At 46.9% G+C, this 15,975-nt stretch overlaps 1 protein-coding gene and 1 pseudogene across 7 annotated transcripts in view; both read right to left on the bottom strand.

Annotated features, from left to right (window-relative positions):
• The window catches only part of PPP2R5C (protein phosphatase 2 regulatory subunit B'gamma), a 126,773-nt gene that overhangs the window by 35,935 nt on the left and 74,863 nt on the right, over positions 1-15,975 (bottom strand). For 6 of the 7 annotated variants that reach the window (XM_025041975.1, XM_025041976.1, XM_006925581.3 and 3 more), the window contains one exon: positions 12,648-12,847. The exons of the other annotated variant lie outside the window; for it this stretch is intronic. In XM_025041975.1, coding sequence (XP_024897743.1) covers positions 12,648-12,716 — 69 coding nt within the window. In that variant the 5' untranslated portion in view covers positions 12,717-12,847. The remainder of the gene's footprint in view (positions 1-12,647; positions 12,848-15,975) is intronic. 7 annotated transcript variants of the gene reach the window in all.
• LOC112473784 lies at positions 242-360 on the bottom strand (annotated as a pseudogene).

Here is a 15,975-nt window from a genome sequence, read left to right as displayed (position 1 = left end):
AAAAAATAATAAAAATAAAGGGGATCATAAAAGTCCTAGCAGGGACTAACGGGAAAGGCTGTGTCTCCCCTCGGGGTAAAGTTCATCCAAATCTGCTCCCTGGCAGTTCAGCTGTCATCCTGGGGACTCTCTGTACCCGCTGTGGGGCCACACCCAGGAGGTCCTCAAATGCCTGCCGCCAGCCGCCTTATTTTATTCATTCATTCGTTCATTCATTCATTTATTTATTTTGTATTTTTTACGCCTATAGCACCTGGTCTTCCTAGGTGGTCTCCCATCCAAGTACTAACCAGGCCCGACCCTGCTTAGCTCCTGAGATCAGAAGGGATTGGGCTCATTCAGGGTGGCGTGGCCGTAAACCGTCAGTCACCTTATAACTGCAGCCTCAACGAAGAAACCAGAAAGCTGTGAGCATTTCCCGACTCAAGCTCAGCTCTCGGCCGCAGTGTGATTTTGTCAGGGGAGCCTGTCCTGAGCCCAGTGCTAACTGGTCGCTGACTCTAAGCTCGTCTACCAGGCCGTACAGTGTCTTCATGATGTTTGCCTCAAACACAGCTGGATGGATGGGCAGTTCTTGCATTATCCTATGCCATCGCGCCACCTGGCACGGATGAGCACTCGGCAAACAGGGGAGTGAAGCACGGTCCCCTTTCCACAAAGTGACATCGCTGCTTTCTCTAAGGCAGGAGCTGCCTTCAAAGAATGCAGTTTGTCTCCAAAGAGATGCCAGAACATGAAGCTGAAGAAAAAAACTACAAGTTAAATTCTTACTTTGAATAGTTTGCTATTTTTACAATCATTCAATTGTTCATAATAAAGATACGGAAATTAAAAACCTACCAACAAAAAACCCTAAAAACCTTATTAAAGGAAATTCAGCCTCAAAGTTTTAAAGGATAATTTAATTTTGACTATTTAACAGCTAAACATACAACACCATCTTACTTCAGATAAATATGAAAATATGCTAGTCATTTATAATTATGCATATGAGTTTATTCTTTAAATTTTATTTTTGAGTTTCAGAACAGAAAAATTGCACAAAATAAGCAGTAATTTGTGATAAGCAGGTCCTTGAATGATGTCGTTTTCTTCAACCTCGTCTTGTAACGCTGAGGAGAAAACGCAGATGGGCTCCCGCCGGGGCCTCTGTCCGTGGAGGGAGCACGGCCTCCCCAGCCTCGTGGGTTTTCCCGCCCCCATCACAGCGGTGTGCTCGCGAGGTGAATGGCGTGTCCGCGCTGTCCCAGTGTGGGTGGCGGTGGGTGGCTCCACCTTGTGCCCTGAGCTGCCAGGGACAGGCTCCAGCCACCTGTGACCCTGACCTGAGATGAGCTGCTCTTATTTGTTTTTATTCATCTCTCCGTAATGTCTGCAGAGCTCACGTGTAGTTCAGTGTTTACTCTTAGAAGTGTTTTGAGTCATTTAGAAGTTTGGTGGTGTCTTTGTGACCAGAAATGTGCCGTAGGAACTTAACTCTTGTCTATATCAATTAGCCTAGGATGCAACTGGTTTTGTTATATGTCGTTGTCTGGCTTAAAGCTGCAGTTCCCAAGGACTTATTGATGACATTAAGTGAGGACTTACTGTACTTATAAATCAATTCAATTAGTGTCATTTAAAGATAACGCTGGATTTGGACGTTTCTCTTAAGTGATTTACTCTGGGCCAAAGGTTAGTTTTGAACAGATTCTGAATGATGTATATACTCCTCAATATTTTGTTATGAAAACTATCAATCAAAAAAAGCCTAATCTCATGGGGAATAGCTGTATAGCCATGAGCTAGATTTTACATTTACGTTCTAATATATTTGCTTTACCACGTCTTCTGATAATTTTTTGCAGTGAAATGTGAGAAAGTTTAGAAATGTTTTAGAATAGCAAAACTGTATTTTCTGCAGCAGATATGATATAAATACAGTGAAATATTTACCATTTACCAGTCATGTATGTATAGCCAACCGTTTTCAGTGTCCTCACCACCTCTTAGATGTTTGCAGTTATGAAATTACAGGTTACACAAAGAACCTTGGATCAGTATGTCTTTTTAGAATCGTTGCTGGATCACCTGTGTAGACGGAGCTGTGTTGATCATTCATTACAAATGAAACACAGACTTTTACTTCTAGGCAACATGGAGTAATAGGGAGGGGGTTGCCCCACCTCCTGACCTAAAAACTAAGCAAAATCTACGGATTATGGCTTTTAAGACCCCGGCTCTCGGGCAGTGAAGGACAGAGACCCTGAGGCACGGCAAACGGCGTGGTGAGCCCCCACTGCGCAGCTGCCCGCCCGGGCAGAAGTCCAGGCTACGGCGCGGGGAGAGAGAACCCTGGCGGCGGCAGCACACAGAGGTGGTCGCATCTGCAAGGCCAAGGCCCGGGAGGGAGAGCTGCACGGAGAGGGACCGGACGCCCGAGACGGCAGAGGTCTCCTCAGCTCGGCGGCAGAGGGCTGAGCAGCATCTTTGTGTGAGGAAACCACCAGACCCGTGAAAAGAACCACCTGACAAGGTCGGAGAGACCGGTACTTGCCCAGCGCTGGGAACAGCGCTGGACCCACTGGCCAGACGGGACAAGGCTACGTTGCGGAGCAGCGGGCTCTGCCGGGAGGGTCCCGTCTTAGTGCAGGGGGGTCATTAGTCACTGAATCTCTGTGGCTCTGGTGGTCCCTAGCACATCCCGAAGGCAAGAACCAAAAGGATCAGACTGTTTGCAAGTGACTTCGCTGCATTCCAAACGCATGTCAAGAACATTAACGGAAACGTGTAAGGAAACTGCGCTCGACGAGGCAAAACAAAACGCAGTGTCAGACATCCAACAAGAAATGAGCGGACATGCAAAGAAGCAGGAAAACATCGTTTATAATGGGAGAAAAGCCAGTCAGTCGAACCGACCTGGAGCTGACGCGTGTTAGAATTAGCAGAGAAGGACATTGAAACAGTGTTCAAAAAGTCAGCCGGAGACATGAAGATATAAAACGACACAAATACAGTGCACGAGATGCAAAATCCACTGAATGGGAAACACCAGGCAAAACATTGCAGAAAAGACTGGTGAACTTGAAGATGACAAAGGAAACTACCTAGCAAAACACAGAAAGAAAAGAACAATGGAGAAGAAAAGGAGCACCGGCGAGCTGTGGGACGGCCCGAGAGGCCTGACGCACACGCGGCTGGAGGCCCCGCAGGGCAGGGGACAGAGAGGACGGTTGAGAAACGAGGACCAAATACTCCTCCAGTTTGATGAAAACTATTAACAAAATCCAAACCCAAGAAAAAGAGTGAAACCACCCCACCGCCCATCATAATCAAATCGCTTAAAAATCGCAGAAGAAAAAAATCTTAAAAGTAGCTGGAGGAAAAAAAGATACGTTTTGTGCAGGGGAACGAAGCCAGGAACAACTGCAGACTTGTCACCAGGGACCATGCGAACAGGAGACCGTGAGGCAAAGCTTGTGGAGGACGGAACTTGGACCTGGGGTTCTACACCCCGCACATCTTTCAAAACCAAAGGCGAAAGAAAGACGTTCGGATATACGGAAACTCATCCAGGAGGCCTGCGCGACGGGGAACGTTAAAGAGAGTCCTTCCGGCAGAGGGACATTGACACCGGATGGATTTCTGGGTCCACGCAATGGCGTAATGACCACTGACGGTATGTATCTGGGGGAGCGGAGAAGGTCCAAAAATTACTCAAATGTCTTTAAAAGATAATTGTTAAAAAAATAAAAAAAAAAGAAAATATGTGGTGGATTTATAACACGTAAAGGAGTAAACGCATGCCAACCACAGCAGAAAGGCCGGGAGAGAAGAAATGGACGTGAACTTCCTGCGCTCGACGTGAACGGTACGGCATCGCCTGGGGGAAGGCTGCGCTAATTTAGAGGTGTATTCCAGAGAAGCCGAATAAATAACTGAGATCAAACAATAAAGACTTATACTTGAAAAGCCAACAAAGGAGGCAAAATGGGATCACGGAAAGTAATCAGTTGATCCCAAAGAAAGCGGAACGAGGGGAAAAGGGAACAAAGAACGGACGGGACAAAAAGAAAAAAAAAATATGGCAAGACGGTAGGTTTAAAGCCAGCACATCCAGACTCGCGCTGAGAGTGAGTGGCATGAACATCCCGATCAAAAGGCAGAGACCGTCTGAGTGAATGAAAAAGCAGGACCCAGCTACGTGCTGTCTCAATATGCCCGCTTCAAATGAAAAGACACAAATTGCTCAAAAGTAAAAAGGAGGAGGAAAACATACCGCTGGAATGGCTATATTAACACCGGACAAAGGATATTTTGGAGCAAATGATATTACCAGGGATAAAAGGATCACTTTATAATGATAAAGGAGTCAATTCAACTAATAGATCTTATTATTATTTATATAGCGAATAACATGAAATAAAACCTGATGGAACTGCAAGAAAAGACAGACAGCAATCAGAAACAGAAAATGAACTGCCCCAATTAACAACGGTCCCCCAAAATGAAATACTGATTTACGAGTCTAAAAGATACGCGTAGGATCGAAATGGGGTGACCCACTGTGCTCGTGGAGGGCAAAGTTCAATGCCGTTGAGACATCAGGTCGCTCCGAGTCTGCATGCTCAGTACAATCCAGTCAAAGCCCCCGAAGGGCATTTTGTAGATAACGACAAGCTGGTTCTACAATGTATACGGAAAGTTATAACTAGAATAGCCAAACAATTTTAGAAAAACACAGGGTTCCAGCATTCACACTCCCCGATCGCAATATTTACTATGAAGTGACAATAGAAGACAGCATGGTATCAGTGAGCAGATCCCTCCATCGAGGGAGCAGAACAGAGAATCTGGGAAAAGATACGCAAATACGGTCGAATGACTTGTTGACTGTAGACAGCGGTGCAAAGGCCACTCGATGGAGAACAGTTAGTCTGTTCGACAATGTTCCACAAATACGTGGTCGTCCACCTACCAAGAATGATCAAAGCAGATCACAGACCTAACTGTAAAATGCAAAACTCTAGCACTTTTAAGAAAAGTCTTTGTGACTCGGGTTAGGCGAGACTTCTTAGATATGACACCAAGAGCACTATCCATGAAAGAAACATCATAAACATCATAAATTCAACTTCACCTAAACCAAAAACTCTGTAAAAGACACTGTTAAAATAAAAAGACAAGCCGCAGAGAAAATATTTGCAAGTCACATAAATGGCATACAGTTTGTATCTGGACTATGTAAAGGAATCTCAAACTTGGTAACGAGAAAACAACCCAATTAAAAACGGGCAAACGACTTAAATCGACACGTCACCGGGAAAGATACACACAAATGACAAACGAGCACAGGACAAAATGCTTGTGTTTACCCAAGTTAAAGAAAAACCTATATCCAAAACTTGTACACGAATACTTAACAGTTTTACTGTCAAAAACTTGAAATAACCCGAATATCCCTCAACTGGGGAATGGCAAACGGTGGCACGTCCATATAACTAGATACTAAGGCACAATTAAAAGGCACGAACTACTGATACATCAACGGCATGATCCACTAGCCCTTTCTGCTAAGTGAGCGAGGCTGGGCTCAAAGCCTACCCTGCCGAACGGGTCTATTTACATGACATCCTGGAGAAGACGAAATGACAGAGCTGGAGGACGGATCGGTGGTGGCCCGGGAGAATGGGAAAGGGGAGGGCCTGCCTACAAAGGAGCAGAAGAGAGCAGATTTTTTGGAGGGAGCACATGAAACTGTGCTCCTCTTGGCTGTGGCGTGGTTACTTGACTGCGTGCAGTTATCAAATCCCAGAGAACTGTTCACAATAGAAGACAGCATGGTATGAGTGAGCAGATCCCTCCATCGATGGAGCAGAACAGAGACTTTTGTTTTATGTGAATTAACAATTAATTTAAAAAGATGTTACATTAAAGGTATTTACTAGGTGTCAAGGTCCCAATGAAACTGTGCTCCTCTTGGCTGTGGCGTGGTTACGTGTCTGCGTGCAGTTATCAAATCCCAGATAACTGTTCACTAAAAACAGTGACTTTTGTTATATATGAATTAACAATTAATTTAAAAAGATGTTACGTTAAAGGTATTTACTAGGTGCCAAGGTCCCGAACATTCTTGGCTCACCACAGCCTTTCTGTCTCAGCAATTTCTTCACTGTGCCCCTAGACCAAAGGAAATACCCACCAGCTGAGGGGCTTTAAACATCCCCAGCTTCACGGAGGTGGAGCTGACATGTGATTCGTGGAACATATGTAGAATGTACAACTCGGTATGTTTAACATGTGCAGACATCCGTGAAACTATCATACAATCAAGATAATGAACATATCCAACACCCCATCACTGTTAGTTGCCTTTTGGGAAAAAAATACTATGCGTCAGGTGGGGATGGGTGTGGGTAGACTTGAGGGAGAGGGCAGAATAAGGAGAAAGATGAACTTTTCCTATGTTTTTGTATTTACTTCACTTATAGAGAATAAACAGGCATTTCTTTTATAGTTTAAAAACATCAAACAAAACGAAGGGAAATGCTCTCGAAGTAATATGAGCAAATCTCTAAGAAATGGCTCACTGATTTTTAAAGTAGAAAAATCACTCTCTAGATTCCAAAAAGCACCGATGTTTTAATCTCCCTTTAGCTCATTGCTGACGTCAGCGCCATGTTACTGTGACTCTGGCAAAACAGAAATCACTAAGCAAAAAGGGGAACGCATGATTAGATCATCACTTAAAGGAAACCTGCAGACGACCTGCGGCTTCGCTGGTTAACGCGCTACCTTCTTTACTTCAAAACATCCTTCCCCTCTGCCCCGCTATAGCGAGTAACACTTCTCAGAACACGCTGTATACACCAGACATGAAAACGGAACCGTCCCGCATCAGCCCTTAAGTAAAGCACGAGGCAATCGTCATGGGACCTGGGTGTGAGTCCTCCCTGGGGACCCAAGAGAAGCTCCTATGCCCTTGACAGAAAATGCTGGCTTGAGCCCCAAGCGTAGAAGGAAACTTGTTAATATCTAGTCGTTTACAAGCAACGCGGATGTAAAATGATGTGATGAATTGTTTTTCCTGGAAACCTGACACGGGCCTGGGGAGGCCAGCGCTACTATACACCGTGCTAGAGACCTTGCTGTTTCTAAAAGAAGAACATACATTCATTGACTTTTGATGATGACTGGTGTGGTATGTGGTCATTATTAAAATTTTAAAAAATTACAAAAACATAGCAGAAGAGGAAAACCGCGTCACCGCAGTGCCCAAAGGTGCTGCGCATCTGCCCTACGTCCCTGCGGGACGTGGTCTCCCAGGTGAGCAGGCGGCAGGGCGGTCACTGCGCCTCATTCACTGTTCTCCATTTACTAACCTGGTGCAGGACACGGGCTAATTCTAGGGGGGCCGCCGTGGCCCGCTCACCTCATTCCCGTCCACCTCACCGGCTCCTTCGCTGCTCTGTAGGCCTCACTGACCTGTGAGCACCGGGACTGGTCACGCTCCACGTCGGGGGACACTAACGGGCCCACGAAAGGTAAGGTGCGTGCGGGATGACAGGGAGCACACACGCGTCCCTCTCAGGGAGTTGACAGCCCGGGGGTCAGGGAGCTGTCTCAGGCCCCACGTGGTCCGAGGCTTCTGGAAAGCTCGAGAACAACCAGGGAACAGGGAAGCGGCGCTGAGGCCCAGGACGTGCTCCTCTGCCGGGTGCCGGCGAGGCTGGGCCCCGGGCAGCGCTCCTTCGGGAGACAGGGTCTCAGCCTTGTTGGTCCGAGGACCCTTAAACCCCTGAGAATTCCTGAGGGCCCCAAAGAGACATTTAAAAAGCACGAATTCATTAGAAAATAATAAGCCTACTGTGTCTTAAAATACATAACATATTTTTATAAAAAATAACTAATATTCGTTACTTCATAAAAGAGCTCATATTAAATAAAAATATTTCCCAAAATGAAAACAGACTCGGTGAGAAGCGTGGCGTTTTTTACATTTTCGCAAATCTCTTGAACGTCTGGCTTCATAGGAAACAGCTGGCTTCCCACGTCTGCTTTTATGTTCAGAAGGTTGGTTTGGCTGAAATCTGGGAAGAAGAATCTGTCTCCCGCAGACAGGGTGGAAGGGCGGGTAGGTAAGTAAGAGCCCTTTCGGGTCACTGCGGACCTCTTGGATGTCACCCCAAAACTAGACCAGCAGCAGTTTAGGAGAGGCGCGCTGGCGTGTGGGGTCTCTGGCCTCGTCAGCGGCCCCTCTCCGCCACGTTGAAGGCCAGCGCGGTGTCGCTCGCCTGCGTGGCTCTCTGGCCCACGGATGATTTTGTAACTCATCTACTGCTCATCTGGAAAATGATGGTCACTGGATTATGTAGCACTTCCAGTGGGGACTCATTTCGTCACATGTATTAAAGACCCCATTCATTCATGTCGTCACCGCTCTCAGCAGCAGAGGCTGTGGCCCCGGGAAGCTCGCACTGGCCGACACAACTTTCCCAAAATTCGGATTTTCACCTGAAAGCTTGAATTTCATCACTGGCAACAAATACTGTCAATTATTGTCCTTAAAGTGACATTCTCATTTTATTCATTTTTTGAGAAATGCTTGCTAAATATTCAAGTCTGAACAACCAATGTGTCCGTCAGTCATTCTTCAAGTAAAACTGCTAGTCTGTGAAAAAAGTGGCACCGTGGTTTTGCTATTAGTGTTTTAACTATGAGAAAAATACCATTGCCTGAAAAACGGATTAACTAGATAATTTAATTGAAAAAAACAGATGGCTGGTTATATTTTTAAAATGACTGGAATTAAGAGATAATGGAGTTTACGTAATCAGGGCTGAGAACACAGATGCCAGGGGCTGCGGCCCCGGCGCACCGATGCCCGGGCTCATCCTCATCTCCTGACTCTGAATGTGGAAGATAAAAGGGGCAAGCCAGGTGATCTGGAAGGTTCTGTTAAATTCTAGCACTAAAGTCTATAATGCATCAAAACGCACAGCGAGACGCCACTGCGCACCCCCGAGAATGGCTGTCATCAGAAAGACGATCGCGCGTGTTGGGGAGGATGAGGAGACACTGGAACCCTCGTAACCCCGGGGCAGGAATGTAAGACAGCGCAGCCGCTGGCAAACAGTCTGGCAGGTCCTCGAACATTAAACACAGCGTTACCATGGAACTAGCCGTTCCACTCCCGGGTCAACACTCGACAGAACTGGAAACACGTGTGCACACACAGCTGGTTCACGCATGCTCGCAGCAGCACGACAGAACTGCCAAGCAGCGGAAACACCTCAAACGTCCACCAACGAATGAATGGATAAATCAAACGTGGTGTGTAACCGTACAGTGGAGCGTTATTCCCCAATACAAAGAAGCTCTGACACATGCCATGACATGGATAAAACATTATGCCAAGTGAAGGAAGGCCACATACTCTACAATCCCCTTTAAAGAAACTGTCCCGTGTGGGCAAATGCATGGAGACAGAAGGACACTGGTGGCTGCCCGGGGCTGGGGGCGGGTGAAGGAGGGATGGCAGTGACTGTGGATGGGCATGGGGTCTCTCGTAGGGGGATGAAAATGTTATAAAATTAGATGTGACAATAGCTGCATAATCTTGGGAACATATTAAAAACGACTGAATTGTACATTTTAAATAAGTGAATTATATGGTATGTGGATTCTCTCTCAACACATGTTAAACCATAAAGTGGTCCAGTCTAATAAGCAATACAGTTAAAAGAAGCACAAGGAGCATAATTCTTTAAAGCTTTGGATTCTTCGAAGTAAATGAAAATTAATGTTTCTAAAAATACTGACAAAACAATACACAGACGCATGCACACATGACAGACACACGTGCGGCGGTCCCTCAAGCCAGCGGCGAGGTGCTGCTTCGGTGGCAAGCACAACGGGCATGTGGATGGAGCCACGAAGGGCCCGCCTCTCTTCCACCTGCCACTCTGGGTCCAGGCGCTGCTGGGGTGGTGGCCTCCTATCGGATGCTAGAGTTCTGCAGCCACTCTCTACGCCTGCTATGGTCAGAAGCACTGCCAGGCACCACCCCCACCAGACGCTTTCTTCCTCCAAGATACCTGTCACCAATGCCCTCATCTACAGAACAAAACAAGAGCCAGCGAAGCCCCATGTCCTATCTGCCCCGCCCTCATTCCCCGGAGAGTTCCTGAAGCCCCCGAGGTAAGGGGAAAGCTGTGCTCTCTCCTGCACCCCCGCCCTCCAGTCGGAAGACAATGAACTGTCCTCCGCTCTCCCGTGACACAGAAAGCCCCTCACACACACGCGTCTTCCTGGGACGATCGAATCCGTCACGCACTAGGCCACCCTCGGCACCTTCCCTCCTCCACGTGGGCACCCGGCCGTCCTGCACCTGTGTCCACCGCCGCGGTGTGCTTCCCTTCCCAGAGTCACCCTGACCCAGTGACATACAGTGGTCGCATTACTCGATGCCTGTCCTCCACGGCAGGAAAGCTGTGGGAGGGCGGGCATCCGGGTGGCGCTCTAGCTCCTCCCCCGAGAAAGCGCCTGGCTCCCCTTGGCGGGCGCCCAGGGCCCATCTGCCAGGTGCTCTGGACCAGAGGCCACAGCGTCCAGCACCGGAGATGGGCCGGAGTTTCAGGGTGGGGACAAGGTTAGGACAGCGAGGGAGTTTAGGGAGGTCGCGATTTTGACAGGAATGATTATTTAATCTAAAAATGTCTTAAGGGCTTTAGGTCCCCCGAGTGGTTCTAGCAATGCACATGCTACCATGAAAGGCAAGCGAGAGCCTGATGTGGGCAGGCAGGCACACACCCACGTCAAGGGCAGGCACCTGGTCTAAAGCAGGCCGGCCGAAGTCTCGTCTGCAAACTTCCCTCTCGGGCTAAGAGTGGGACTCGGGGGCGGCTGACAGCCAAGGCTCCTTAAAAACAGAGAAACCTTCCGTACATGTGATTTAATATAGAATAAATTTACGTGCTTATAAGTTTAATAATATTAATTTAATTAAAAAAAAAATTAATATATCATAAAAAGCATTTAAAGTCAATGGGGAAAACAGAATACTCAATATATGAGATAGGGACAAATGACTTTTTAATCATTTTGGAAGGCCATAAAGTTATGTCCCTACCCTGCATCATAAAAAAAGTTCCAGAAGAATTATAAAGTGTACTGTGAACAAAAAGTTATGAATGTATTAGGATAAAATATTGGAGATTTTTCTTTGTGACTCGGGGGTTCGGGAGGCCTTCCAACGTGACTGAAAGTTGAAATTAAGACGAGAAAAAAGATATTTCTCCATTTTCCTTGGTTAGAAAGGGTGGGGTTTCAGTGTTGTCACTGCTCAGTGAGCGTGTGGCCTGTGACTGTTCTTCAGGTGTGAGTTTGGGGGAGGAACCTGAACGGTCCTCACCGCCCTAGGACGGCACACACTGGTAAACGCTAAACTTCAGAGTTAACAATGATAAAATAATCAAGTCGATCTCAACTCCTGACACAACAGATTGTGAGTTGCAAAAAGAATATGACTTTCATCTTCTTTTTCCAAAACAAACATGCTAAAGTGAGAAATAAACATATTTTAGGTCAAGTCTAGCCAGTTCTGAAATACATAGGTCTGGGGAAAAAAACAGGAACTTAAGGAGTCAATGAAAATCAGGATTTAACATTTTATATTAAGCAACACGGGCTCCCTAGTAACGAAGGAGTACTAATTTTGAAGGCAGATAAAATGTCAACAATTCAAAAAAACTCAACAGAAAACTGGAGTTCAGTGTCAAAGAGTAAGAGTTTTAGTAATGCTTCAGGCATCACCTGTTTCCAGGTCACAGTGAGACCATGCGAAGGACCTGGAAACAGGCTGTGAAGTATGAGATCGAAGGAGGCTAAAATCTGGGGGCTGAATGAAACTAACAATGAGCTAACTGAAGGGTGATGGAGTGGGTGTGTCCTGACACTGGCACTGACCGGTGGAGGCCGGCTCAGCCAATCAGGAGGGACCGTCCTGCCTCCTGCTGACAGGTGGAGGCCAGCTCAGCCAATCAGGATGGACCGTCCCGCCTCCCGCTGACAGGTGGAGGCCGGCTCAGCCAATCAGGAGGGACCGTCCTGCCTCCCACTGACAGGTGGAGGCCGGCTCAGCCAATCAGGAGGGACCGTCCTGCCTCCCACTGACAGGTGGAGGCCGGCTCAGCCAATCAGGATGTATTGTCCTCACACTGGCTTGATCCCATCACTATTTCCACTCCACCCTATAACTGGCATCTTCCTCTACATGCATGGACAACGTGTTCATTTCTATATTACGTACAGGCATTATTATACCACTATATATGTTACAAAAAAACCCAAATTTAAAGAGAATAAGATAATAAGTACAAATAAAAGTTCTAACATTTCTACCCCATCGGGTAGTTGTAAAGATCAAATGAGTTAACACTTCAGCTGGTCCCTAGAAGGCCATGATTTCTCTCCCTATCGTCACTATAATCCAGGACACATGACAAAGACTTCCATAACTGTTACATTCTTTAAGGTGCAAGTACAAATTTCGCAACAGGAACTTCTTTCATGGGAAGCTTTTTTCAGATGTCTCCGCTTATTCTAAGAGCATCAGGGCGCTGGCTGTAACTCGGGTGGGACACGCGGGGCACGCGGTGCTCACTCACCATGTGGACTACTTCCGGGTAAATCGGCTCTGTGATCACATTCCGATTATGGGTGATGTATTCTACCATCTCACTTAAAGCAGCTCGTTTTACTTCCTTCCACTTTAGGTCACTTAGTGGGTCGGAAACAAAGTCAAAGAGGACACAACACTGACGTAACTTCTGGATAAAAAGCTTCTCTTGATCGGCAGGAGGAACATCTGAAAAGCAGAGAGCAAAGCACAGTGATCGCAAAAATGCTGAGCCCCAAATTCCCATGAAACACCTTAAAGCCCTCTATTCTTATTTTAAATTAATAGATCATTCGAGAAAAAAAGACATGGGGTAGGAGTGAACAGAGGTTAAACATTCCTGAAAGAAAATGAAAAGAAAAAAACAGTAGTCGCCACCGATCGCATGCTTCGCATGATAAAGCTTCCATACTCTGAAGCCAGGTCAAGAGTCCAGTTTGAAAGAAATCCCCTCTAAATGCATTCATTCAACAGGTATCGTCTGAGTGCCAGTTGTCACGCACCAGCACCGTGTGGGCGACGGAGCAGGAGGCAAACCACAGGCCCCCGCCCGTGCTGAGGGGCAAGCACACTCACACCAACGTGACAGCTGAGAAGGCAGGTACAGGCGAGGTGAGCAAGCGTCACCGGAAGGACGAACCCTCGGGCCTGCAGTCAGCGGAAGTCTGAGCCTGCCAAAATGGGCTGCTGCAGACACCCAGTGGGAGTCTCCACCTTGAGGCTCCACAAAGCATCTTTCTTTCTGGGTTGGGGTCATCAACACAGAAAAGCACAAATAATTAACGATCACTATTATTCACTGAGTGCTTACCTGGGCCAGGTACCATACTAAAAGCTTTATACATATTTACACATTATTTTGCGTGTCATCTTTGTGATGATACTACAAGATTAAGAAACAGGTTTACAGGGTCGATGTAGGGCTGGAAAGTCACGGCGCTCTGCGTGACTTCCCAGAATTCCCGGAAGCTCGGAAAACTGTATCTGCCAGTGTGAGCCTGACAGCTTCCCCACAGTGAGGGAGCGGTCAGGGTGAGTCTGACGACAGGGTTTCTTGATAGACATACTGAAATATGTCCGCGACTTGTAAAACGTCTTATTGGAAGATCTGCAGAACTCAGTGACCAGTGTTTTCCGAGCGATCAATAAATGGTGTTACACTATCGTTCACGTGCGAAAGAGCAACCTGAAGTCCTCTGGGTTTCAATGTAATGAAACGTACCAATAGCTTACGGACACGGTCCGGATTCCACGCTGCAGATCCCTTCGAGAAGCTACCCATTTGTTGTTTTGGTGTAATATCAAAGAAAACGTCCCCAACAATCTGAAAAGGCGATTCAAACCCTCCTCTTCCCAGCCACGTCTGCCTAGACTTCAGCCAAAACATACGGCAGCAGACTGAATGCAGAAGCAGACAGGAGAAGCCAGCTATCCTTTCCCCAACTAGACGCTTTTTGAGGCAGGTGCCAGGTAGTCAGGCCGCCAGTTCTCTCTCTCCCCTAATGCCCGAAGCTGACCAGAGACGCTTGGCGGGAAACTCGTGTCCACAGTTCCTGCACTGTGTGCGGGGACCCGGGGGAGGGGATTAGGAGACACTGCCTCCAGGTACTCAGGGGACCAGGGGGACCAAATCCGATTCATAAACATTGTGAGAACTCAGCGACCGTTCACTTTAAACGAGCACCAGTCACTACGACGTCTTGGTGTCAGCATTTGAACATCCAGCCGTTTTCAATGAAAAGCTTTCATTTGCTCAAATGCCACCTTGACGAGCTTCGATAGTCACTCACTTCTACCCCCTTTGCACGTCCTCCAGTTTGTCAGGATCTCCTCACACGAGCTCGTTTTGCAGTCACAGCGTGTGTATTTGGAACTTTCGGGCATTCTCGCTTTCTTGGCACTGCAGAGAACTAAGAAGCCCGTGTTCACCCCTAAGGGCCACCCTGACACCCCTCGGGACTTCCTCTCAGCATGGCTTCTAAGAAGTGACAGGTGAACCCTGCAAGCACGCTTCCTCGTGAAACCTTATAAGGACAGTGCCAGGCAGGCACAGCCGGACACAGACCCTGAGAGCTAAAATGCCCTGCTGGCAGCCTCCATGCTGGTAAGTGGCTGGCACAGATGTGACTGTATCAAACGTTGACACAGGGGCGTTGAAACTCGAACAGATGCTGGGGTCACTTAGGGCGGTGTCAAAGTCTTACACACATCAAGAGGCTCTGAAAGCGCTGAATACTTTTACAACACGTGACAGTAACTGACATCCAGAATGAAGACTCAGTTGTCGCCAAAACACTAAAACTATTATAATTAAGAAGGAAGAACAGAGTAAAATCTTTTTTTCATAAAATTTCTATCTAAAATTCCTCTGAAAGGCAGGAAAATCACAACTTTCTGAAAATTATGTCAATTCTTCCAAGGTTCCTGAGAGCTAAGGTGTTCCTGTACTACTTTCGTTTATGGCTAATAAAAATGTTTGTGATTATAATCTCATGAGCTCTCTTTGCTTTTTAAAAGCCTGTTTGGCTGGCTTTTACAATTTCATTTTTCAAAACAATCTACATTCTAACCATCGATCTGAGCACAACAGTGAAGCTCTCGCATCCTTAGTCCCTGGCGAGTATTCCCCATGTTCTCAGAATGCAAGCTCATCTCGCTTCTTATTGCTCAGCACACTGAAAGTCTGCTTTCTGCGGTGTTAACAGGACTGCGCCGCTGGGGAGTACGAGTCAGTGGAGGTGGTGGGAGGATATGCTTTGTGTCTTGATATTTTTTTAATAGGATAATGAGTCATTTTTGTAATTGAAAAATAAAGCCTTTATAAGTTAGCATGGCCAATCCTGAAAGAAGAAGAAAAGGTATGGCAGAGTATGACCTGCACTGGACGTCACTCTTCTGACTGTCCGTGTGACATAAGCCACTTTGGTGCCGGGGATTCAAGACTGCCCGATTCTTACGCCATCAACTGCGACCCTAAGAGCCAACCCGAAACTTACAACTACTTCTATGAAGCAGGACACAAAATGATGACAACGAGTTTTGTCATTCTTGCGCGACGGGGGCTTACTTTACTTTCAAAGCGTACACAGACTATTGTCACGGACACTCCTGTTTCAGGACACGTTAAGGAGCGGTCTTGATCCCAACAGAAGAGATCGACTCGACAGCTCAGCGTGAGACGAAACCCAAGTGCAACCTGTCGGAGGTGCCCAGGGACAGGCCTCTTCAACTAGAAAGAGGTGTAAAAAGGACACCTGCCAGGAAAAGTCCCGGGACGCCATCGAGATGTCCAACGCCATCGAGACGTCCATGCTGAA

The sequence above is a fragment of the Pteropus alecto genome, unplaced genomic scaffold (assembly GCF_000325575.1).
Source record: "Pteropus alecto unplaced genomic scaffold, ASM32557v1 scaffold8, whole genome shotgun sequence".
Taxonomy (NCBI): domain Eukaryota; kingdom Metazoa; phylum Chordata; class Mammalia; order Chiroptera; family Pteropodidae; genus Pteropus; species Pteropus alecto.
Note: the sequence above shows the minus strand (reverse complement) of the source record. Positions and strands in the feature narration are given on the sequence as shown.